We start from the raw sequence: 26,311 nt of genomic DNA, 5'->3' as shown, positions 1-26,311 counted from the left end.
ATATATATATATATATATATATTTGGCTTTTGCAACACTACAAGTGAGTAGCTGTTTACTACCTCTGTTTTTACAAATGGTTACAGAAGATTAATACAGAAAAGTTAGGTAGCTTGCATAGTGTCACACAGCAGGTTAATGATTGAATCTAGGGCACTGTTGTCCAGTGTGTGTAGGTGAGTAGCCCTTTCCCACTCCCAAACCTCAGTGGTAATGAGGATGTGTACAATCATGAATTAGGTGAGTGAGTGTGCTGCAGCAGTGCCCTGGAATGTGCTGCAGGCCAGGCTCTTCCTTATTGTCTTCAGAAAAAAAGAAAGGTATATTTGATGAGTCACTATGGAGAAGAGGAATTATACCTGGCAGTGCCTCATTTATTGGAGCAGTGCAGATCCTGTTGAGACATTCCTTTTGTCTATTTTGTCATGAAAATTATTAGAAAGTAGTTCAAGAAGGACTCACTCCTTGGTCCTCACCCCTTGGCTGGAAGGGTAGCATGGCCTGCCATGTCCCCACCGGCAGTGTGGGCAGCACGACCTGGAGGAGAGAGGGGAAGACTGGAGACTCGAGCAGCTGTAGAAGTGGTGTGGGAATGGCATTTGGGTGGGATGTATGGCCCACAAGCTGCCAGTTGGACAGCCCTGTGTTAATGCAAGTCTCATTTTAAGTCAAAAGGATTAAACCTGAAATATCAGTTTTGTCTTAAAGGAAATTTAGAAATGTGATAAAAATTAGTATATTATGCTGTTCCTGTGAAGCTTGGTTAAAAAAAAATTGATGGGCAGTTTCATTTTCAGAAAGCTGAACTGAATCAAGTGACAAGCCGAACATTAATAGAACAGTGTGAATGTTGTGTGGATACCTTTTAACAGTTATCTATGTATAATTTATTTACCATGTGCTGTGGTGGTACTGAGGGAATTTAACAACATAAATATTGGTTGTGCCCAGAAATCATCTGGAAATTATTAATAAAGAGTAATCTGTCAATTAAAAGAAGATTATGCTCTGAACTGTGTGAGGGGAAAAGCATACTTTGGTAGTGAAAAAATGCTGAAACACAAAATTGGCTTTTCTCTACATTTATGCCTTTAAAAAAATCCCTTGTTCACAGTAGTTGTGGTGACTCCTAGGATTTGTCAATTCTGCAGAGTAAGGGAGAGATGCTTAAACTAAGTTTAAACAAGCTAGAGTGTATATTGGAAGCAATGTGGCTTTGATAGCACAGAACTGTGTGAACTATTTTACCTTGCTAAGAAATGGCTAGCTTGGGTACCTCTACGCCAAGCTGTGCAGTATACGCTTTTACGTAAGCTTTTGTACCTCTTCCCCAGTGTTGCCGTCCACCTTAATGGCTTCTAATAATAAAAACACAAACTACATAATTACTATATTCACTCAAATCCAAGACATCTTTGAATTTAAGGCAACCCACCCAATATTCTAGATATGGAAAATTATAACAAATGTATGCATTTTTCATGTCTAGAAGCTAATTATTGGAGGGTTGTCTTGGATTTGTACTTCCTGCCACTGCAGTAGGTCAGGCAGCCATCTGGGGGCAGGTGGTAGGGGTGTCAAGTAGCCTGACAGTTGCCGCTTTGCCCCCTGCGGTGCTTACTCCATTTCCTGGTCTGCAGTAGGGCATGAGCCAGAGGGTAAGTGGTGAGGGAGGGATGGGGGCAGGCAGTAGTTGGGGGGCAGGTGGTACTGGGCAGAGGCAACAGCTGGGGAAGCAACGGCTATGGCTCAGACTCTTAACCCAAGCTTGGGGGCTGTAGCCTCTGGCTCTCCCTCCTCCCCCTGCCCCACTGTACTTGAGTGGAAAAAAACCTTGTCTTGGGTTTGAGTAAATAATGGTACTAGAGTGCCAGTTGATACAAACATAGTGAAGTTTTTCTGCTTTTGTATCATTTAGTCTGTTTTTAGTGAAACAGAGCACAAGAATTGTATCTGCATAGACACAGCTTGCTGTCTGTATCTTTTAAGGTTGATAGATTAGATTTGCAGAAGGCCTTTAGTCTGGAACCTGACCTATCTACTAGAATCATGACTACATTGAATTGAACAGCTCTAACCAGGGCTGTCCAGCTGGTGCTCTGTGGGCTCGATGGTGTCCCTGAGGCATTAACCATTGATCCTCAGGCTCCTGATTCGGGCACTGCTTCCTCCACTGTTTCAGCTGCTTTTTCCGGGCTCCCCACATTCCTCCTTCAGCTTCCATTTCTTGCCACTGCTCCTGGGGATGAGGTGTGGCAAGGGCAGCCCATGGGGTAGAGAGAGACCACAGCCAGGGGACCCAGGAACCCCACACACCACAGGAATAGCAGAACGGTGTAGTAGAAGGAGCACTGCTGCAATAAGGGGTTGGAGGGAGGGCTGTGCAGCTTGCAGTCCTTTGAGTGTGTGGCCCAAGGGGTGTATGGCCTTTACAGTGTGGCTAGTGGGGGGCTATGATCCCTGGTCACTCAAAAGTTAGACAGTCCTGCTCTGAATTATCCTAGTTACTGTTAGACTGTTTTCTAGTACAGTATATTTATTATCTAAGTTTGACAGTGAGCAGTAAAAACTCATACGAGCTTTTTGTTGGTAGCTGGTTATAGCATCCAATAGGGCTGTGGAAAGCTTCAGCCCCTGATTTGATTCGGTGGAGGTTCGGCCCAATTTGGTGGCTGAATCTTTGAATCTGAATTGAATCAGAGGACCCTTTAAGCTCTCCGAATCAAATTAGAACCCTCTGAATTGATTTGCAAAGATTTGGCAATTTGGACATAGATGCAACTTTAAATGTTTTTTCTATACCTCTAGGTGGCAGGTGGCTCATGAGTGCTGTGATGCTGGGGCTCATGGAGAGTCACCCAGGAGCGTGGGGGGCTCCCCAGCATGCGCAGCAGCAGACCCGGAAATGGACAAGAAGCACTTCTGGTCCACTTCCAGGTGTGCTCAGGGGGCCCCCCCATGCTCCCTCCGGCTTGGCAACTGGTGCCTCCTGAGTCTGGGGGCTGCACCTGGGGTCCCCCTGTGGCTGATCGCTGAGCCAAGGGGGGCCACCAGTGTGCTCCCTAGTGGACCTGGAAATGGACCAAAAGTACTTCTGGAAGTGGACCAGAAGAATCTTCAGATTTGACTGAATCGAATCAGAGACACTGAACTGAATCAACACCTTGAATCACTGCCATGGATTCGGGCTGACTCTGAATTGAATAGGGCCTATTCTCACACCCCTATCGCCCAACTATTTTTAATAATTAAGTATTAAGAAAATGGTTTAACTTTTCCTGATTTTTTTTTTTTTTTTTTAAGCTCATTACTATTCTGTCTTTGTTGTCTAACAGGAACAATTATTCCTATCTAATTCTTTCCTTTAGAGAATGCAGCTGGATATTATTTTGACAAGTTTACAAGACCACACCCATGTAGCCTCCCTACTTGGTTATAGCTCACCATCTGATACAACAGATATTTCTTCTCTGTGTATTGGCTATGGAAACCTCTCTGATCAAACATATGGTGTCCAAAGCAGCCATCCAGATACTCATCTTGCTGAAATTTTAATGAAGACTCTTCTAAGAAATTTAGGATTTTACACGGTATGTTTAGGGTTTGTAGCAGTAGTGTTTTGAATAATTCAGGAGCTGAAACCTTAAGATTTTCTTCACTTTGTTTAAGTAGCATATTGTTCTACTCTTCAAATTTGTTCAGAAGATAGGGAACAGCAACTCCATACTCATTAACGCTCTGAATGTGGACTAAAATCAGTTTACTGTCTCGTGAGATTAAGGATCTAATATTAATGTTGTTGCAGTTGTGTATACAACTCAAATATAGCATATGGTAACGTTTAAGACATGTTTTTGTGTATGAAAGATGAACATTTCTTACTATTCTTTAAACCATTCGGGAGCCTATTGTCCCTGGAACATTTAGGTATTGTTTCATGTGTAAGTTGAAGTTCTGAGTCACACACCAGAATATGACAGCAGAACACCAAGAATTTGGCCATCATTTTATCAATTGAATGCATTCGGAGAGAACTTTCCAGTAGTAATTCAGCCAGAGCAGGTCAACCCACTTCTCGTAATCTGTACCAGCTACGATGGTTCCTCTCAGGTGCAGGATGGTACAGCATTTGGGAGGAAAAGGACTGTGAACCTTCTTCCTAAATTTGTAGGTGCCATAACTTTTTTGCTGCATCATTCCTTCTAGGGAACCAGAACATTTCCAAAAGGAGTTGGGGTAGAAGAGATGAGAGAACTTTATGCAGTTCTTAGGGTTCTTTCTTTTGCTGGCTGAAAGTCTTGTTGCCTTTATTTTTATTTCTTCTCTGTGTACTGTCAAAGAGTAATCTGCATTCACTGTGAATCCCTACCCAATCTTTTACCTGAAACTTCCAGCTTCAGCTCCCACATGAGAAAGAGAGCAATATAGTTTCCAGGTCCCATTGATATCTAATTCCCCTCTGTCTTTTGAAAATCTCCTGCTAGAGATTTTCAGTCCTGATAACAGTCACAGTGACTGTTCCAAGGATCAAACTGCCTGACTTCAGGTCCACTGTTGTCCGCTGGGATTTTTAAAGGAGCCTAAGGGAGCAAAGAACCCTTTGATTTTTAGGTTGCTTTCAAAATCCCAGATATAACTGCTAGTGATAGAAGGTGTTCCTTTTGAGGTAAAAGTAAAGTATTATAATACATAAAGGCAGGTGATTGATGATTGTTACCTTTGTTTAATTAGGATCAAGCCTTTGGAGAGCTGGAAAAAAATAGTGATAAGTTTTTACTTGGGACATCGTCATCTGAAAACAGCCAGCCTGCACATCTTCATGAGCTATTGTGTTCGCTGCAGAAACAATTGCTGGCTTATTGTCATATCAACAGTGTTAGTGAGGTAAATAGTTTGCTTATATGTTTTTTGGAAATACATTATAACTTGTTAGCAATTTGTAAACATCAATGCAATAACGATTTCAAGAAGGTTGTTTGGTGTACCTGACAATTCATAATATTAAGAAAAATTGCAATATTTTGAAATATGAATACTTTATATTTTGGTGTATAAAGGGCTTTTTGGAGGGGGAAAATATGTCTTAAACTCTGGAAAAGTAAATATGCTTTTTTGTTCTGTTTTGTTTCCAGAATTCTAGCAGTGTGGCGCTGCTACATAAACACCTTCAGCTTTTACTGCCTCATGCTACAGATATCTATTCACGTTCTGCAACTCTGCTTAAGGAAAGTTCTTGGAATGGCAGTGTTGGGGAAAAACTAAGAGGTACGTTTTGCTACAAAAGTTGTATTTAATGGAACACCACCAAGCTAAAATAAAACCAAATGAAAAGGAAGCAAGTTTTGATTCCACCCTGTAGCTGAATTTCCTTTGACAATTTTTGTTTACAATCCAAAAAGTCTTCGGTGGTCTCCCTTTTCCTTTGTTTGCTACAGGGAGCAGTTTTTCCCACAGTAGAAAATTGTCCAAGTGTACAGACACATCATCAGGCGCATGATGCATTTGATAGCACATAGGGTACAAAGCAAAATTTCAGATAAAATTGAAGGTTGTTTTAACCTCTGATCACATTCGGTGAGAATATTTAAAGTTGACGTTCCTTTAGTGAGTGCAGGTATGAAGTGCGGATTGGGTGTGTGCTAAATAAATATGAAGCCCAACTTAGAATTTACTTTTTAAAAGTGTTACAGATTAGGATTTTGTATGCAGAAAACTCTAATGCTTAATATTGTATCTTTTTCTGTGAGTTATTTTTTTTTTTTATTGTAAGTTGCCCTGAGCCTTTTTTGGAAGGGTAGCATATAATGTGATATTGCTAATTAAATGCTCATTAAGAAACTGTATGTTATTTTATACATACAAATCATTTTAGCATTTTATTGTATGAAATCATAAAGGATACTTAGATTTTTAAGGATAGTTAAGATGTTTCTATCAAAACTTCCTTAAATACAAAAGGTGACTATTTAATATTTTAAGGCTTTTATATTGATGAAGTAAAAGAGCAATTCAAATTCACTGAAAATCTCTCTTCTTTTCCTTTTAGATGTAATTTATGTATCTGCAGCTGGCAGTATGCTCTGTCAGATTGTTAACTCATTATTGTTACTGCCTGTGTCAGTAGCCCGTCCTTTATTGAGTTACCTGCTAGATCTGTTGCCACCTCTAGATCGCCTTAATAGACTGTTGCCTGCTGCTGCCCTTCTGGAAGATCAAGAATTACAGTGGCCACTTCATGGTAAGTAAAATAATTGTTATTTTTGACTGAAAAAGGAGGAGATAGATAAATGTACTCTCTAAATTGGAATGTGATTTAACCATCTTCAGTTAGGATGTGATCTTTTAAGCTAAAGTGTTTCACTGTCCTTTCTTTCTAGTCTTTAAATTTATTACCGCAGATTTGCTATAAAGGAAATATTTTGACCGCAAACAAAGAGTCTGATCTTGTAAACCTAAAAATCTTACTCGCTTTGGGAGTTTAAGGTGTATGAGGGATGGGAGAATGCTGCCCAAAATGTCATATTAACATGTGAACATGCTATCATATATTTATAATACTCTAATATCAAAATATTATGTTTTTTATTTGTAGTTTGATTAAAATTAACTTTAATGGATAAAATTCTTATCCGCCCACCCTTGTAACCTGTCCAGATCTAGTTGTAGCCTGTCCCTCTCTTCTGACAAGTGCTGTGAAATATTTATGGTTCTTATAAAATAGAAAATGAAGAAAAATAGGGGTGCACCAATAAAGATTTTTTTGGCTGATACTAGTGGCCAATTATTAATGAGCCATATCAGCTGATACCTATCCAGTTGCCAATATGCAACCCCGCAGCTTGGAGAGCAACATCCGTCTGGTATGTTTGTGGAGGGGAAGCAGTGTGGTGGGCACACATCGAGGCCCCCACAGTGAAGGAGAGAGTGGGGCTGGGGCTGGGCTAGGGGCAAGAACTGCCCAGCCAAGGTGGGGCACGGGACAGAGCTGTGGGCAGGCAGCTTGCGCAGTGTGGGGTGCGGCTCCTGCTGCTGCATGCACTCCTGTGGGAGGCATGGGGGACATATGCCCCCTGGATCTGCGTGCGGGGCTAGGGCAGGCTGGGGGCTGGTGACTGCTGGACTCTTCCTGGCAGGAGGGCTGGGCCAGGGCTGTGCTTGGGGCTGGCAGGGGTGGGGCAGGTGGCAGCGGCATTGCTGGGGGGGTGTCTATGGGGTGGGCTACAGCCACCCTAGATTCACTGTAGCTTCCCCATAGCCCCCGCACCCAGCACCACCACCTGTGTATGCCAAGCGTAGCCCTAGCCTAGCCCCGCTGCTGGGAAGAGGCTGGCTCAGACTCTGGCTTCAGTGGGCAGCCTGCCCTCGCCCTGCATACAAATCCAGGGGTCATATGCCTCCCCATGCCTCCCCTGGGGGTGCATGCAGCAGCCAGAAGCTGCCACCTCCTCCTTGGCCCCTGTGGCTCTGTCCCGCCCCCTGCTGAGCCCCAGCTGGGCAGTACCTTCCTCGGGCCCACTCCCCCCCTCACCATGGGGGCATTGATCAGAAGCCACCCCCTCCACCAGACTTGCCTGCAGGATGCTGCTCTCCATGCTGCCTAGCTGCATTCCTGGCTGTGTGCATGCTCCGGCTGCGTGCCTGCATGGGCATGTATCAGTGACATTATCGGCCACGTCGGCCAAAAAAAGCACTAAGTTGTCACGTAATGTTCATGTCTGTTTAACAGTGTGAAAAAACAAGTCTGATTTGCCCAATTATTGCTTAATACTTAGGTGGACCTGAACTTATTGATCCTGCTGGAGTGCCTTTACCACAGCCTGCTCAATCTTGGGTATGGCTTGTTGATTTAGAGAGAACTGTAGCTCTGCTTATAGGACGCTGTCTTGGTGGAATGCTTCAGGGACCTCCAGTGTCCGCTGAAGAACAGGATACAGCCTATTGGTTAAAAACACCACTCTTCAGTGATGGAGTAGAAATGGATATTCCTCATTTAGGTAATTTGATACACAGCTGTTTCTTGATGTGTATGTGAAGTTTTTAATACTTTGTTCTTCTGTTGCTGCTTCATCTTACTGCCTTTTAAGATTGCCATTCCTGCAGGGTGTTTAGGATATTGGGAGGCTAGGCAATAAGAGTTCAATGCCTTTTTACCTTCCATCTTTCATGAACTCAAGTGTCCACATTTCTTAGAAGCTTGATTTAATTTTTTTTTAAAGTAGCAGGGCTAGGACACAGTAAACTTAACATGATGGTAATTATTGAAGCTGAACCTGTCTTTGTACAGATGAAAAACTGTTGAAAAATATTAATAGTCGGGAGCTGTAAAGGCATTTATCTCTTTAAGCTGCCTGTTGTCTTCAGGCTCATGATTTGACAATGTGTAGTAGGTTGGTTTTGGCTATGGAAGAAAGGCACAAACGGCCAATTCTTAAGAGTGGTTTGAAAGGACAAAAACCCCTCAATAAAACCAGCAAATATTTATCATTTTTGTACTTGCATATACTGCGAAAACTTTTCTGTAAGTTAAGGTCTCTGTATTTACTGGCTTATTACAGTATACAAAATTAGAAGTGCAATTTTTTGGTTTTTCTAAAAGAAAATTCTATCTAAAAAAGCACAGGTGATATTTTGTAAAATGAAAGTGTTGCCATAAAAAACAAACAAACCCTAAGGTATCTATGACTAGCAGTTAAAGCTACAAGTACAGGATCATTTTCTGCTTCTGTGATGATGAGAATGGAGTTCCCCAGCCTGTAGGTATGCTGCTGATTCTTCTTCCCTAAGTGCAGTACCTTGCACTTGTTAGTATTGAAACCCATCCTATTCTTATCCACCCACCCTTGTAACCTGTCCAGATCTAGTTGTAGCCTGTCCCTCTCTTCTAACATGCCCACTTCTCCCCACAACTTAGTGTCATCTGTGAACTTGAACAAGGTGCTTTTCACCCCCTCGTCCAAATCGCTGATGAAGATGTTTCATAGTTTCTAGAACAGTGCAGGCCCGAGCACCAAGCCTTGGGGAACCCCACTGCCCACATCCCTCCAGGTCAGAAATGACCCATCCACCACCACTCTCTGGGTGCAACCCTCCAGCCAATTTGCGACCCATCTGATTTTGTAGGTGTTGACGCCACAGTCGCTTAATTTTTTTAATGAGAATGGGGTGAGAGACAGTGTCAAAGGCCTTCCTAAAGTTCAGAAAGGCTATATCCACCACGACACCTGTGTCCAAGGATTTAGAGACCTGGTTGTAGAAGGCAACCAGGTTGGTCTGAAAGGACCTGCCTCTAATGAACCTATGTTGGTTATCCCTAAGCATAATCTCCCCTGCTGGTCCCTCACAGATGTGTTCTTGGATGATTTTCTCAAAGAGCTTCCCCAAGACCAAGGTAAGACTAATGGGCCTATAGTTTCCTGGGTCTTCCTTCCTTCCTTTTTTGAAAATGGGGACCACATTGGCCCTTTTCCAATCCTCTGGCACCTTGCCAGAGCACCATGAGTGCTCATAGAGCTGTGCCAGGGGTCCCACAATGGCCTCTGCGAATTCCCTCAGCACTCTGGGGTGGAGATCATCTGGACCTGCTGATTTGAAGACATCCAGTCCCACCAGAAGTTCCCTGACTAGGTCCTCTGTGACCCTGGGTCCAGCTGTGCCTCTCCTGAGTTTGTCCAGGATCCCAGTGTGGGGGATGTCCTGGTCCCTGCTCAGAAACATGGAGGCAAAGAATTTGTTAAAGAGGTCAGCTTTATTGTCTAGTGCAACCATCAGATTGCCAAGCGTGTCCTGCAGGGGCCCCACGTTACCCAGTGCCACCTTTTTACTCCCTATGTATTTAAAAAAGGACTTCTTGTTGTCTTTGATCTGGGTCACTAGCCCCAGTTCTGTCTCCGCCTTAGCCTTCCTGACCACCCCCCTACAATCTCGAGCAATGGAGGTATAATTCTCCTTGGTGATGGCTCCTCCCTTCCATTTAGTGTACGCCTCCTTTTTAGCTCTCAGACGTTCCTGAATGATTTTGGTGAGCCATGGGAGATTTTGAGCACTCTTGCCCCCTTTGATTCATGTTGGGACTGTCACCCTTTGGGCTCAGAGGATTGTCTCCTTAAGGAACAACCACTCATCTTGGACTCCCCTCCCCTCCGGGACCTCAGTGCCTCCCCGACTAATCTCCTTAACTTATTGAAATCGGCCCTTCTGAAGTCAAGGGCTGCTCCCTTGCTGCAGGCCTCTGACACCCTGCGCTGGATGGTGAATTCCAGTAGGCGATGATCGCTATCGCCCAGGTGGTCAAGAACCCGCAGTCCCTTCACCAGGTCATCGCCTGTGGCCAGGACCAGAACCAGCAAGGCATTTCCCCTGGTGGGGCTGTGTACCTCCTGGGTTAGGTGGAGGTCCTTTATCTCAGCTAAGAACCTGCGTGAGTGGTCAGACCTGGCTGACTGCTCCTCCCAGCAGATGTCCAGGTAGTTTAGGTCACCCATGATGACCGCGTCCCTTGACTTAACTGCCTCTACAAGCTGACCTGAGAATTCCCGGTCCAGCTCTTCCCACTGGTTGGGTGGTCTGTAGTAGTCACCCACTGTTAAGTCCCTTTACCCCTGCCCCTCTTGTATTCTAACCCAGAGCACTTCAGTGTGCCCCTCCTCTGACCCAGTGCTGTTTATTGAGGATGTGTATTGCTTTTTGACGTAGAGTGCCACACCCCCACCTTTCCTCCCCATTCTATCCTGCCTGTGCGGTCTGTAGCCCTTGATGTTTACCGCCCAGTCATGCATTGAATCCCACCATGTTTCAGTGAGTCCCACTGTGTCTAGGTTTGTGTTAGCTAGAAGGAAGGGGGCAAGTTCCTCCTGCTTATTCCCCATACTATGAACATTAGTGTAGAGGCATTTAAAGCCTCCTGTGGGTGTATGTACCACCCCCCGATCCCAGGACTATCTGGACCCCTACCACTTACCTGGGTACTTCTTAGAGTCATAGATTATAGAGTTGGAAGGGACCCAATGGATCATTGTGTCCAACCCCCTGTCCCTGGCAGGAAAGAGGACCGAGGTCAGACAACCCCAGCCAGGTGACTGTCAAGCCTCCTCTTGAAGACCTCCAAGTTAGGTGATAGCACCACCTCTCTCGGAAGCCCATTCCAGAATCTGGCCACCCTTACTGTAAAAAAAATTTCTTCCTAATGTCTAACCTAAACCTACTCTCCACTAGTTTGCACCCATTATTCCTAGGTCTTGTTTTTTGTATTTCATCTTTATAATTCTAGGCAGGTGCTGTCTACAGAGTAGGTGCCATGTTGTGAGGCAGAGTAGATGGTACAGAGATGATCCTGTGCCTTCTCTTTCTTAAGACTTTGGTCAGTCAAGTTACTTCCTTTCTTTGGGTCTTTATTTTCTCTCTGACCTTTTGCCCACCTTGACTTAGTCTGTTCCATAGTTAAGAGAAAAAAGGGAGTTATAAATCTCTGATCTCAAAATTGGATTGCCTGTCTTGGCTGGGAAGTATTGTCATTTCCCCCTGTGACCCCATCCCCCAGTGAAGCTAGTTTAAAGCATGCTGTACAACGGGGGTGTCCAGCCTTTTTGAATGTGGAGCCAAATCACGAACTTTTTATCACCCAGTGGGCTGGCGAGCCATATTCAAAGACCTTACAGGAAGTGGTATCACATCAAGAAGTGATGTCATGTGACCTTTGACACCAATAAAGTTGCAGGAAGTGACAATGAAATGGGTCTGGAAATGTGGCTTAAAATCCAAAATAAAAACAATAAAAACAGTACCTGACCTAGACCCCATGAGGCAGCAGGCATCCTGCAACCAGTCAAACAAGACCTTGGGAAGAAATTTCCAACAGCTTCTTGCCAATGGGAGGAGGTAGAAATTAAAGAGAGAACCTCTTCCCCTTTTCTTTTTGTCCATGTGTTAACTGACAAGGCACAGAACAGAGCCTGAAAACCTCGCTGTATTTCCAGTACCAGCCCTTTGTTCACAGCGGTTAGAACAGTGAGGGAGTGGAACAGACTGCCTAGGGGAGTTGTGGACTCTCCATTATCGGAGGTGTTCAAAAACATGTTGGACCGCACTGGTTGGGCATGATCTAGGCCAACGTTTCTCAAAACATGGGTCGTGACCCAAAAGTAGGTCTCAAGAATATATGAAAGGGTCATGAGCAAACTTTAAAAATGGGTTCTCCTTTAAAGAAGAAAAACATGTAACTGTGGCTTTTCTCTTGTGGGCTGGCAGAGTTCCAGCCTGCAAGGGCTACTTGGGGGAGGAGGCACCTGCCTGCGCTGCTCCGCCTCTGCCAGTGACCTGGGGCAGGGTGGCCAAGCTGGGCTGCCTCTCGCCTGCAGGCGGGGAGCGGCGAGTCACTTGGGCCGGGAAGTGGTGACTTCCCCACGTGGTGCTGGGAACGGGAGGAGGGGGGCTGGGTCTGCACTTCTCTTCCCACACACACCACATCAGCAACGTCAAGCTGACGCACGGTGTGTGTGGGAACCTTGTCTCTTCCCCAGCCCTTCAGCAGCCATTAGGAAGCTGCTGAGGGGCTGGGGGAGGGACAAGGGGTGGGAACGAAAGTAAACAGTGTTTACTTTCGTTTCCTGCCGCAGCACCGCGAGCCTCAGAAAATGGGGATCTGGTGGCCATCTATAAACTTACCAGGGGGGACCAGCAGGGAACAGGAGAAACCCTGTTTCCCCAAGCACAGCCAGGAGTTACTAGGAATAATGGCCATAAGTTGACTGAGAGTAGGTTCAGGCTGGACATCAGGGATCACTACTTCACAGTCAAGATGACTGGGATTTGGAACCAAATTCCAAGGGAAGTGGTGCTTGCCCCTACCCTGGGGGTCTTCAAAAGGAGGCTAGATGTACACCTTGCTGGGGTCGTTTGACCCCAGTACTCTTTCCTGCCTGTGGCAGAGGGTTGGACTTGATGATCTGCTCAGCTCCCTTCCAACCCTACTAACTATGAAACTACAGAACAATTGTACAGTAACAGGGCCAATTTTAAAGTCAGATAATGAGAATACTTCTGGCTAATAGAGCAGGGGTTATTGAGTTCTTCCTAATGGTTTGATGGAGATATTAGTGGGATGTACTTCTATCAATAGATATTAAAAGCCATTGGATGCATGTGCCAATCAAAATCTGCTGAATCTAATGTGTAAATGCTTCCCTTCCTGTAGAAAAATGCATGAGTTCGCTGCTGGAGGTTGCCCTTTCTGGAAATGAGGAGCAGAAGCCATTTGATTATAAATTGCGACCTGAGATTGCTGTCTATGTTGATTTGGCCTTGGGTTGTACAAAAGAGCCAGCCCGTAGTCTCTGGATCAGTATGCAGGACTATGCTGTCAGTAAAGGTAAGATGAGGAGAACAAGAGAAATAGAATTCTACGTATCTTGAAAGCCTGGAAGATTGATGTTCAATGCTACAACAGTGTTCATGTTTCTGGATACAGCAGTGTTCACATTTCTGATAATTTTTCATGTTACTTTACGTGCTTCAAATCAGTGGCATTAAACTCATTTGGATTCATAAGCCACATGGGTAACGTGGGGCCAGATCAAGCCCATGGACCCCTCTCCCTCACCCGCAGCATACCTGATCTGGCAGCTGTTCCAGCATGCAGCACCATCTGACCAGAGCAGCAGCTATACTACACATGGTGGCCACACTAGCTGGACATCACTGAATGCTGGGGGAGGAGGAGAGGGAGTCTGCGGGTGTGGACTGGATCTGTGCTCTGGGTGTATGCCATGCCGTGTGTGGATCTGTTCAGACCTAGGGGCAGAACTGGAGATAGGATAATGGGGTTCTGTGGACCAGATCTGACCATATGTTTGACACCCCTGCTTAAAGCCTTTAACAAAGCATTATGTATTCTGACAACCAGTTCTCTTGTTACTTGATAATCTTCATTCCAAACATCCACAACACTCATAAATACACACCATATTTTATTGCGTTTTTTGGTAGAATCTTTGACCTAGTTACTAGGAAGTTGTTTGTATGTTACTGGGTTTGAAATCTAGAGGAGAGCTTAATTTGAGAATTGCCACTGATTTTGCAATCTAATTTTTGAACCACCAGCAGTTTGAAAAGATCATATGTTAAGGGGAAAAAGTACCTAAATAAGTGTTGGTCTTTTAAATTGTCACAACTGCAACAGAGCTTGGTGATTTTCAAACTCAGCAGGCAGATCTGTGAGCCAGTGTCCAAGTTGCTGAGATAGTGGCATCCATTTGTAGTGCTACCAAGTACCGAGGCTGTAAAACCTCTGTAAAGTGCTGTTAGAACCTTATGCAATGGGGGCATATGGATGTTCCATCCCTCTGGCTGAAGAGCTGCAAAAAAGCCTCAAAGGCAGACTTTTCAGGCAGGGTTGATAGCAGACTGCTCCTTCACTCCCAGGAGTGTCTGATCCTTGTTATACTGCCCTCTCCCCTGCCTGGGAAAGGTGCATGTTGTCAGTGATCCACTGGTGACCTCTGGAGAGCAAGAGCTGTGAAACATAGCAGCTGTGAATCTACTCTCCTTGCTTTCACCACTCCTCTAAGTGCTGCTGCTGCCAGAGTCCCTGCATCAAAATTGCTGCTGCTGTTTTAAGAGACCCAGCTCTGGCTGGGGTGTTGAACCTGTGTTGTCAGTAGCAGTCTCAGCAGAGGTCCCTGACAGCTCCACACCACTGGGTGGGTTATTAGCAAGTCAGTCACTCCTGCCCCTCCCCCTTCCAAACATAGATTTTCCTTTTTGAAAGGGGTACTATTTTGTAGTGCTTTCACCTTTTTTGTACTACTTCGACTACTAGAAGGGCTGTATGCTTGCTTTCTGTAGGTTGTGTATTGGGCCAGATATGTAACTCCTGTTTGTGCCCTGAGTCTCTCATGAAATATAGTTTTTCTGGACTAAGAGGAACTTGTTATATGGCTAGTTATGAACTTGAAGATTACAGAAGTTACTGAAAGTTGTTTTTCAACATCATAACATTTGTTTTAAAAACCTAACAGATGGAAAATCGTATTAATATTTTATGCCCTTTCATGAGCAATCTGGAGAAGAGGTAAAAAACTAAAATTAACTATCCCGTCCAAAATTTTGTCTCCAAAATCATTTGTTTTATTCAAACTTGTATTGATTCTGTGCAATATTTTGTAACTTACAATTTTGCAGTGTTTGACCAGGTATAGGTTATGTTGTTAATTAAATGCTTTTTCTAATTTAGATTCTGAACCTGTTAAGAATATTCCATTTTATAGATTGCAGAGAAAATTATAAGCGATTCACATAACTTTAAAGCAAAGTAAAAGTCCATCTTACTAGTGTTGCTATTAATTTTTTTTTCAGTAAAATGCAATGAAGTGTGTGGTTGGAGGGCTCCTTTGAGACATTTCAAGCCTTTTCAACATTAGTTTGTTAGTTCTTGACATTTCCCTGAAACAAATGATGATGTCATTAATTTGATTTTATTTCAAGATGTTCCAAGAATTACATTTTTCATTCACTCCTTGCTGGTTGCATCATGGTGTGTGTAAAACTACTTTCAATTTATTTAATGAACATTTAAGTCATTTATACATTGGAAAAGTATAAGGGGAGAACCATTTTATGTTATTTCATTATTGATACCGCTTAAAATATATTCAGGATTATTTATTTTGGAAAAAGCAGCAAGTTTTAATGATTCATTTTTATTTTCAGATTGGGACACTGCAACCTTAAGTAATGAGTCACTCTTGGACACTGTGTCTAGATTTGTTCTTGCATCTTTGCTGAAACACACAAATTTACTTAGCCAAGCATGTGGCGAGAGCAGGCAAGTAACTTGAAACTGCCTTTAATAATTTATTTATATTTTTAAGGTTGTGGGATCTTTTTTCTATGACTGTCCTTCTTTCAGATATCAGCCTGGCAAAGCTCTGGCGGAAGTATATCGCTGTGTATATAAAGTTCGGAGTCGCTTGCTTGCTTGCAAGAATATGGAACTGATTCAAACTAGGTCATCCTCAAGAGACAGATGGGTGAGAGTGATTACTGGTACTTGCTGTATGTTGCTGTATTTCATAATGAAATATTTTATATATTCTGTGATTTAATGAGAACTCTAAAAAAAACAAAAAAACAAACTCTTGTTCTTGCTGCAAGACTTTTGGATCTTGTTCAGTTAACTTTGTCTTTAAAATATGTTTTACAAACTAAAATGTAGAGCATGTACCTAAAGATTCAGTAGTCTGTAGCAAATATATGAGAAAAATACCACGTTTACTTGAATACAAGACTAGGCTTTTTTTCTCTGTCCGCATTACCTTCTCATACAAGGAACCCTCCTTAAATACATTTACTATTCTTAAATTGCTGCCAAAAGCAGCATGTGTTCAGTAATGGAAAAGCTGACTATGAAGTTGATGAAATGCTGCCAATGCTGACAAGACTATAAAGCATGTGGTCCATATTGGGTGAACATGTTGATGGGAACCTTATATTTTTACCAGAAAAAGGTGTCTCGGTCTCTTGATATGTAGATATACATACACACATATACATAGAAGTTATATATCTATCTATATCTGTAAATACAGATCGATAGACAGGAGCTATAAATATATATAGATAGCTCTTGTCTATTGATCTATATTTACAGATATAGATAGATATATAACTTCTATGTATATGTGTGTATGTATATCTACATATCAAGAGAGATGTAGGAAACGTGTACTAGCAGGTATATCTATATAGATCTATCTATCTATCTAGAGATAGATCTATATAGATATACCTGCTAGTACACATCTATCTATCTATCTATCTATCTAGAGATAGATCTATATAGATATACCTGCTAGTACATGTTTCCTACATCCTTTAACTCGCATGTCCAACATGCGACCCACTAAGCCATTTTCTGAGGCTTGCGGTGCTGAGACGGGAAATGAAAGTAAACACTGTTTACTTTTGTTCCCACCCCTTGTCCCTCTCCCAGCCCCTCAGCAGCTTCCTGATGGCTGCTGAAGGGCTGGGGAAGGGATAAGGTTCCCACACGTACCGCGTCAGCTTGACATTGCTGATGCGGTGCGTGTGGGAAGAGGGGTAGCCATGTGTTGCTCGGGACAGGATGAGCCCAGCCAGAGCAGCAGGGGCTCAGCTGCACTTTCTCCCTATGTGCACTGGTCAGTCCCGAGTGGCACACGGCTCTGCCACCACTTCTGGCTGGTGCTGACCCGGGTGGGTCTGTCCTATCCGGAGCAGCATGTAGCTGAAGTTGGCTTCCCATGTGCTGCTGGGGATGGGAGGAGCCCAGCTGGGTTGGTACCGGCCAGCAGAAGCAGCGCTGGAGCAGTGTGTCACTCGGGACTGACTGGTGCAGGTAGGGGGAAAATGCAGCTCAGCCCCTGCTGCTCCAGTTGGGCTCGTCCCATCCCGAGCAGCACACGGCTCCACCGCTTCTGCTGGCTGGTGCCGACCTAGGTGGGTCTGTCCCATCTGGAGCAGCATGCAGCTGAAGCCAGATTCCCACGTGCTGCTGGGGATGGGAGGAACCTGGCTGGGTCGGCACCGGCCAGCAAAAGCGGTGTTGGAGCTGTGTGCCACTCGGGACTGACCGGCGCAGGCAGGGGGAAAATGCAGCTCAGCCCCTGCTGCTCCAGCTGGGCTCGTCCTGTCCTGAGTGGCACGCGGCTCTGCCACCGCTTCTGCTGGCTGGTGCAGACCCGGCCGGGCTCCTCTTGTCCCCAGCAGCTTGTGGGAACTTGGCTTCAGCCGCATGCTGCTCCAGATGGGATGGATCCAGCCGGGTCAGCACTGGCCAGGAAAAGTGGCATGCAGCTGAATCTGGCTTCCCATATGTTACTGGGGATGGGAGGAGCCCAGCCAGGTCTGCACTGACCAGCAGATTGGTATAACATGACAAGCCTATGGCTGGGGAGGGGTCAGGCTCCCTAGATCTGAGACCTGATGTAGGCTATGGCACAGAGACTCACTCTGGAACAACGTGCTAATAAACTTGTCTGTACCTGCCAGGAACCCAAGTAGCAGGTGGTTGATACCTGGTAAGCTCATGTAAAGACTGCTTACTGCTTTCTGTGTGGCCTTCAAAATGTTTTTATCTTACTAAAATATGCCATACTTTGTGAGAGTCATTGCCTCTGTATGAGAAAGCAGAATCATAGCCACTGAACTACATTCATGCCCTGTAGGAATAATCACAATTCAGCAATATGGGCAGGAAAGAAAAGCCAGAGTTCTAAGTGTGCACCCTAAAAGAGGCCATGAAAGAGTCAGAAGTACAACCTTAGAACCAGGACAGCTATCCGGTGACGGCAGTCCAGCAGGCATGATGGGAATCCTTTACTCTTGTGAGATTTAGGAAAGCAAGAGGACGTGAGAGCAATATCTAGGCAAAGACAGTAAAGGGCCTTGGAGACATGTTAATAAGTGAGGACAACTATGTTCCCACTTTGGTCAGTGACTAACTGTGGGTACATCTTCATTAGCTTCAAGCCACTCAAATCTGCTGCCAAAAAAATAAGCCCTTCCTACCCACTTACACTTTACCTGCTCTGAACTGGAAATGTGGCAGTGAGGGCCCTTCTAGGGTGGTCCAAGGACAGTAGAAGCAGATCACACCCAGAGAGTGAGAGATGTTCCCAGAATGTCCTCACCACCACATTTCTTCTGAAAAGCAGGGATATCCTGAGGTTCATTTAATGTTTGTAAAATGCTTGGAGAGTCCCAACAGATGCACTGCATAGAAATGCAAAATATATTTTGACTTATTTGGTTGACATCTTGGGCTGAGATTTTCAAAGCTGAGTCAAAAGGCCAACTTCCATTAAAATGAATGGGGTTTAGAGGGCTCCAAATCTTTTATGACAACTTTGTAACATACCTATCTACTCCTTTTTGCAAATCTCAGCCATAGTTTGGAAGCTCAGCCAAAGAACATAAGAGCTTCTGAACATAAGTGCATAAAAAGTATCATGGTCTATCTAGCTCGGTATCCTGTCCCGAACAGTGGCAGAAGTGGATGCTATAGAGGGAGAGTTTTGAACTGGTTAGACCCATTTCATTGTCATTTCCTGCAACTTCATTGGTGTCAAAGGTCGCGTGACATCACTTCCTGATGTGATACCACTTCCTGTGAGGTCTTTGAATATGGCTCGCCAGCCACTGGGTGATAAAAAGTTCATGATTTGGCCTCACATTCAAAAAGTTTGGACACCCCTGCCCTAAACCATTACAAAACATACACCTATGGACCCGCTTTCCTACCACAAAGATGGACTAGTGCAGCCCCTCCGATTTAGATATATGTTAGATTTGTATATATTTAGATATATATAAATATGGTATATTTAGATGTGTGGTATAATGGGCACATTGAATACAGTCTCCCTCAGCACTGACTCTCTTTCAGATCATGGTAAGCCATTACATCAAATACACTTTTACTTCCTTTTTACTCCCTTAGCTGAGCCTGGACCTTTTTTCCCCCACTTCCAATTATTCCTGTTTCTTTACCAGCCTTCAATGTCTGGCAAACATTGCCAAACCACACCCCAAACAGTTCACCCAGAATCTCTCTGTTGCCTCCTCTCTCAGCCTGGTGCATATGGTTAGTGTGACCTTGCCCTCCATGAGGTGATTCCAGATAGTTTGCCCTGCATTTCATCAGCATATACATTTTTGGAGCATCCCAGGACTCGAGACAGGAACATCTGGTTCCCATCATGGGGGGTGGGGCTAATTAGCACATGGATCCTTTGTGGGGGCATCTGGAGTACACACACATACTGAGCAGTGCTGAGTTGTAGGGTCACCATTGGTTGAAATGCTGTTGACTCTGGTGGGGCCCAGCCCAATGAAATATATTGTCAATCATGAGTTTTTAGGCTCTGGACTGATATGCATAGCTTGTACTATGTATAAAGAAATAGAAAAGTGTTGCTTAGAAGTGAGTTTATGGAGTACCTGTGTTAAGCCTTGCAGCAGTTTCAAAAGTAAAATGCATCATTTCTGGGTGAACTAAGTCTATGGGTACTTATGCAAATCATTACAAGTATGCCTGTTTCAAGGTCAGTGTTTTTTACATTTACTGTTTCTTTCCATGTGCTCAGAGAGAGCAGTGTTTGACAGTAAGGAAGGGGAGGATGAGGCTGCAGGGGGAAGCAACTGCGTGGGAGAGGGCAAGAGGGCTATCTTCCCTCCTCTCCCCTGATTTATTTTTCCTGCTGTAGCAGTGGGAGGAGGACAGATTTTAAAGCAAAATATACAATAATTTGATTCTGTACCTGGAAAATTGTAATAAATGTTTAAGTTTTCCCTGTATAGAATCTAATTATTGGAGTGTTGTCTTATATTTAGGGTCATGTTATCTTTATGTAAATCTGGTAAATTAATTTAAGCAAGTTATGATTTCCTGTTTATATATGAATTATTATTTGTTTAGAGTACTTTACAAAGCCTTTAGTTTAAACATGACCCTGTCTAAATAGTACAAGGTCAGTGCAATTAAAGGATGACTTACGAGGCATGAGAGCAAAAACTACCAGTCAGGGCTATATTATATCAGGGCTGTCCATCTTGTGGGTTGTGGGCAGTGCAGATCGCAGGCTTGCCAGGCCGTTGATGGCTATTTGCATGAAATGGAAGCTGGAGGAAGGAGTGGGAGCTCAGGGACTCTGGCAGCAGGAGTGACAGCTGGGACTTCAGTTGGACAGCCTTGTTCTGTAATTCATAGTCTTTACTTTCTTATCTCCTCCAGTTAAAAATGTTGCTTTTTTTCGTGATTAGCTTCCGTGTTCATCTAATTTCAAGTGAATTTGAAGGCAAGGGTGTAAGAATGTAACGTTCAGTTCTTAATGCAAAACTGTGAGTGAGTATTGCATATCACTTGAAATCAACTCAAACATTGACCACACAATGAAACGTTTTAAGGTTCTAAAATTTAAAGAGAACTCTTCTTAGGAACATATGAATGCTTTGTTACAGAGTTTCAAACTTGGGCTCTTGCAACTCTAGGAAAAAGCACATGATGATGATGTAGGTATATAAATGAGGTGAATAACAGTTACACTAAGAAACATCAGTTCCAGTTTCCTAACTTTTTTCTGTGATTAAAATCTCAGCAGAAATAGATTTCTACATTCACTAATTACTTGATGCAGAATCCTAAATACTACTTTCCCATGGGAGAATAACTTTGGTACATAAGTTATTAAATAAAGTAATATCTGTATACTTTTGTGTGGTGAAAAGTGATTTCACAATGTAATTTTAAACATCTGTCAGATGTCAGAAAACCTGGAGTCTGCAGATGCTGATCCTCAAGAACATTCTTTTACCCGTACCATTGATGAAGAGGCTGAAATGGAAGAGCAGGCAGAGAGAGACAGAGAGGAGGGGCATCCAGAGCAAGAAGACGAAGAAGAGGAAAGAGAGCATGAAGTTATGACAGCTGGTAGTAAGTAAACATTAACCATGTAGTGTTTTCTGGGAAAAACAATAAATTGTGAGAAAAACAAATGAAAAATAGATTTAGAAGGTTTGTCTTCAGATATCTAAAATCAGTGTCAAAAGGTTATTTTTTATAAAGCCTTCATGTATTTATTCAGTTAAAAAGTGAAAAAATATTCCAAGGTTTTTGTTGTGTGTATAGATTGTTATGGGAGGTTGTGCGTGTCTGTGTGTCTACTTGATCAAGCCATATGCAGCTACACTCAAGTGACCAATTTTCCTATAACTGTGAGGTTCCTAGAATGCTGTAGCCTAGCGAAGTTATGATAGCTTTGGAAAAATCCTGGAAAGTGAATTTGACCTAAAATAAATCAGCTCTATTTTGTTGTTGAAACCTTATGGATATTATTTTGACTTGAAAATTATAATGTTATGTAATGTGAAAAATACTTGGCTCTTTGAAAATATATTTTCAAAATATTATCATATTTTGTGCCACGGCTTTGACAGACTCTTCTCAGTGACCAAAGCTCTGATAAAAGCTTTGGGCTATTTCCCTCAGAGCAGACTGGAGGTAGAGAAATACCACTTACTATGAATGGTGAATAGTGAGTGGTGGAGACTGGATGATATCTAGAAATACAATTCTATAAGGAAGGTTGGAAGAATTTAAGACGGAAGAATTGGCAGGGGCAGTAGAGTGACCCCTGATGTCTTATTTAAGTCACTTGGGGTTTAGTCCATCTAACTTCTTCTAGGGATATGGCTTTCCTTTTAATTATGTCCATCTTTTAAGTAGAAGGACAAAAGGACTTTTTTCCCCCGTATTGCCTCTGGGCCTTTCAGCATTGATTGGAAGCTACCAGTGTCCTTTTAGACTTGATTACTAAAAGACCACTTTTTTCTACAGTCTGCTTAACTAGTTTTTCTTGAAAATATTTGGAGACTAGCAGTCGAGTTTTTTGCCTGATTATACTTTTGAAAATCTGACAGAAGTTTATAACAAGACAATCAAAACTTGTAATTCTGGCAACATTGAAAAGTTTTGTGGTGTGCTGGTAGTGGACTAGATTCTTTATTTAGTTTGACTGTCCAAAGGCATTCAGAGGTAGAGCTGCTATAGAATTTTATTTTGTTTCATTCTTCCTAAGTATGGATTAAGATTATAGTAGGAAACAGAAGAAATTGTGTCAAATGCTGATGTCCTCTAAATGTAACATTTTAAATACTTGACTAATTAGTCTTTTTGCATTATTTGCATATATTTTTTTCCCCCCCTCTTGGAATGTCAATTTTAGCCTAAAGTGCAGATGACTAATTTGTGATCATTTAGCTTTACCAGAAGTTAAGACCTTGTTTTTGTGTTGCATGTTACAGAAATATTTCAATGTTTCCTATCAGCACGTGAAGTAGCTCGCAGTCGGGATCGAGATAGAATGAACATTGGGACAGGGACTAGAGTTGATGATCAGCCTACTCAGACTCAACAGGAACGAAGAATCAGCACAGATCTTCCAGAGGGTCAAGATGTGTACACTGCTGCATGCAACTCAGTGATCCATAGATGTGCCTTATTGATCTTAGGAGTAAGCCCCGTTATTGAGGAGTTCCAGAAACGAAGGGAGGAAGGACAGTTGCAGCAACCTTCAACTAGTACTCCTGAGGGAATTGGACTGATGACTAGGTGGGAGTCATTAACCATGTAACAGAGTACAGTTAATTTTTCTCTGTTCTTCTAACATTGCTTTGCAAAATGTGTGGCTTACCTTTGAAGGCAAACTGCAATATGATAGAACACAACATAAAGCTTGTGTTCAGAGGGTAAAAGGAGCTTCTCTCCACAAGCAGTACTAACATATAAAATGTATGTCCATTCTGGCAACATCAGTAGAGTATAAAAAGGTTGCCAGGCTTTAACTTTTTTTTAAATTTGGTATAGTGGGTAAAGAGATCAGAATGAAACCCAGATCATGTGGGATTTCAAATAATTTTATATAGCTGAAAATGTCCTAAATTTTCTCAGTGTTTATTATTTTGTTCTTTTAAAATGCATTTGTACATAAGTTGTCACATATAATGTTTGCTAATGTGTTTCCTTTTGCATGGAAAAATTGGACTTTGGTAGTGTATTTACTCCTTTTTGGCCAGTTGAGCCCCAGAAAAAAGAAGAGCTTCAAGCAAGTACATGATGGCATGTTTATTTTTTTTTCTCTGTAGCTTCCCTACATATTTTATGTTTTATAAAGTATGTATTGCAGCAATGCCACATTCATTTTGAAAACTCCATTGTTAGAAACTAGCTTATAAGGACAAGTAAACATTCAGTCTTTTTTTAATAGATCTCTCTCTCCCAGTTATTCCTCTTTGGGATTTTTTTTATGTCATTATATTAATGAAATCTTAAATGCTTGGAAAGAAATTCTTGGTTTAACTGTGCAAGTCCTCATGGTCATTGTTACACAGGATGATGTTGCTAAGCTAATACAAAATGAAACATCTTAAGTGTTTTAAACATTGTGATGTGATATATTTATTTTTTAATTCTTGCTTTGTAAGCAAAAATGTTTATTCTTAACTATGGTAATTTGGCTTGATTATTAACATCTTTTTAAATTGGGCAGCCTGCAGCCAGATACATTTTTAATTGGTTTTGAAACTTTTTTTTGAGATTTCCTGGTAATCTCAGCTGCTTCCCTCAAGTTGCATCTATATTAATGACCAAAACTTAAAATTTGCTTAAAAATAGCATAACTATTTCTGCACATTGTCCTTAACACTTACCAAAGAGCTTGGATAGTCAATTGTAAGAAGGCCCTTGGTTCATTTTTACTATTAAGGGTGCTGAAGAGAGTCAAGAGGTTTAGTTTCTCCCAAATGAAGCTGTGTTGCTAGCTGAGTTGAGATTTTATTGTAGTGCTTGTTGTTATCTGACATATAAGTTAGTGATACAGGTACATGCTTATGTTCTTAATGAATTGAATGTTAATTTTGAATTTTATATCCTGAAATCCTTAGCAGAGTAGCTGTAGAACAAGATCTAATTGGTGCTAATTTACTTTGCTATATATTCTACAGTGAGTATTTATGAACGGTTTTCTCTTGTGTGTGTTTATTTGTGAACAGGAGTGAAAGTCTTACTGCAGAGAGTCGCTCAGCCCATACTAGTTCAAGCTATAGACTGATTAAATCAAGGAGTGAATCTGATTTATCTCAGCCTGAATCAGATGAAGAGGGTTATTCACTGGTATGTAAAATTTAATGTGATGTCTTGTAGCTTCACTTTTGTATTCTCTCTTTTCACATATGCAATGCTTCTTAAACATGCTATTCTGCTTAGCAGCATTATTCATTAATAGGAAATACAGAAGAGACCCACTACAGACCACCTGCATTGTTATAAGGGAATACATTGATTGGACAAAAGCGAACTCTTTAATTGTTAAAGGTTAGAGTTTTGTTGTGTGAATTACCCCATTGAAAGTTCTGCAGCAGATTTTTTTCCAAAAGTCTGATTTATGTAAATAGAATCTTTTAAGGATTATAATCTAGATTTAAGTTTCCAAGAGCAACGTACTTGCATGAGTGGAAGTATTTTGTTCAGGGTCTTTTCCTTTGGCTTGTCCAGTTATGGCAGTTACAAGAAATACTTTTCAGTAATGGGATATGTCCTCAGTTATGTTGTTTGCAGATGAAATCTACAAATAACACCAAGTTGGGTAGGGTATCTGACACTTTAGAGGAATGGATTAAGATGGAAAATGACATTTAAGTTTGAAAAGTGGTATGAAATAAATAAGATGAAATTCTATAAAGGCAGGTGCAAATTACACTCAATAAGGAATGATCCAATACATAGGTTTGTACACATATAAAATAGGGTGTGATTGGTGAGGCTGAAATACTGCAGAAAAAGACCTGAGCATTTTAGTGGTTCACAGGCTGAGTAGGTGTGAACAATAATGTAGTATTTTGAAAAAACAAAAAACCTGTGTAGTATATATGGATGTTTTAACAGGAGTGTCAGAGAAATTATAAGAAATTATTCTTCTGCTCCATTCAGCACTGGTGAGACCTTATCTGGTGTTCTGTATCCAGTTTTGGAACACTGCACTTTTTAAGAAATATGTGGACAAATTGGAAAGAAAGCAAATTACTATAAGGCTAGAAAACACACGCAAGAAAAGATTGGAAAAATTATGGTTGTTTCATCTAGAGAAGAGAAGACTGGAGGCAGGGGTCGAGTTTGACAAGTCTTTAAATACAAAAACAGTTGTTATGAAAAGGATGGCAGTTGGTTCTTCTGTGTCCATAGGAGATAAAACAAGAAATAATGAGCCTAGATTAAAGTAAAGGAGATTTTTATTTAGATAATAGGAATAACTTTATAACTACGAAGATGGCTGTGCACTGGAACAGGTTATTTTAAATTGTGAAAATTTGGTCACTGGAAGTTTTCAAGTGCAGGTCAGACAAACATTTATCTGGATTTGTTTTGATGGAAATGATTTTGCTTAGAGCAATGAGATGGATTACATGGCCACTCTAGATCTCTCCCACTCCAATTTTTCTATGACTCTAAATGCGATTTTGTATTTATTCTTCAAAATGTAGAGCGGAAGGCGAAATGTTGATTTGGACTTGGCATCCTCGCATCGAAAGAAGGGTAAGATTTTTGTTTAGGTTAAGATTTTGTTTTGTGGTGTAAATAATGTTTCTTAAAGTATATTTAGATAACTAAAATCACTTCTTGAAGCAGAAATACCATTTTAAACTATTAGAACTGATGGTTAAATTGAATTGACCAAATGAATTGTCATTTATAAAAAAAAAAAAAAAAAAAAAAAAAAAATGAAAG

General features: G+C 42.0%; 1 protein-coding gene across 6 annotated transcripts in view; it reads left to right on the top strand.

The window, feature by feature from the left end:
* The window catches only part of HERC1 (HECT and RLD domain containing E3 ubiquitin protein ligase family member 1), a 197,326-nt gene that overhangs the window by 72,299 nt on the left and 98,716 nt on the right, over window positions 1-26,311 (top strand). For 5 of the 6 annotated variants that reach the window (XM_019504388.1, XM_019504391.1, XM_019504390.1 and 2 more), the window contains exons 14-25: window positions 3,369-3,590; window positions 4,732-4,884; window positions 5,133-5,265; window positions 6,047-6,238; window positions 7,773-7,994; window positions 13,190-13,363; window positions 15,703-15,817; window positions 15,902-16,022; window positions 21,292-21,463; window positions 22,834-23,140; window positions 24,580-24,700; window positions 26,068-26,119. In XM_019504388.1, coding sequence (XP_019359933.1) covers window positions 3,369-3,590; window positions 4,732-4,884; window positions 5,133-5,265; window positions 6,047-6,238; window positions 7,773-7,994; window positions 13,190-13,363; window positions 15,703-15,817; window positions 15,902-16,022; window positions 21,292-21,463; window positions 22,834-23,140; window positions 24,580-24,700; window positions 26,068-26,119 — 1,984 coding nt within the window. The remainder of the gene's footprint in view (window positions 1-3,368; window positions 3,591-4,731; window positions 4,885-5,132; window positions 5,266-6,046; window positions 6,239-7,772; window positions 7,995-13,189; window positions 13,364-15,702; window positions 15,818-15,901; window positions 16,023-21,291; window positions 21,464-22,833; window positions 23,141-24,579; window positions 24,701-26,067; window positions 26,120-26,311) is intronic. The other variant, XM_019504392.1, reaches the window with a different exon arrangement.

The sequence above is a fragment of the Gavialis gangeticus genome, unplaced genomic scaffold (genome assembly GCF_001723915.1).
Source record: "Gavialis gangeticus isolate Ggan-Ray unplaced genomic scaffold, GavGan_comp1, whole genome shotgun sequence".
Taxonomy (NCBI): Eukaryota; Metazoa; Chordata; order Crocodylia; family Gavialidae; genus Gavialis; species Gavialis gangeticus.
The sequence above is the reverse complement of the archived record's forward strand: the minus strand, read 5'-3'. Positions and strand labels throughout refer to the sequence as shown.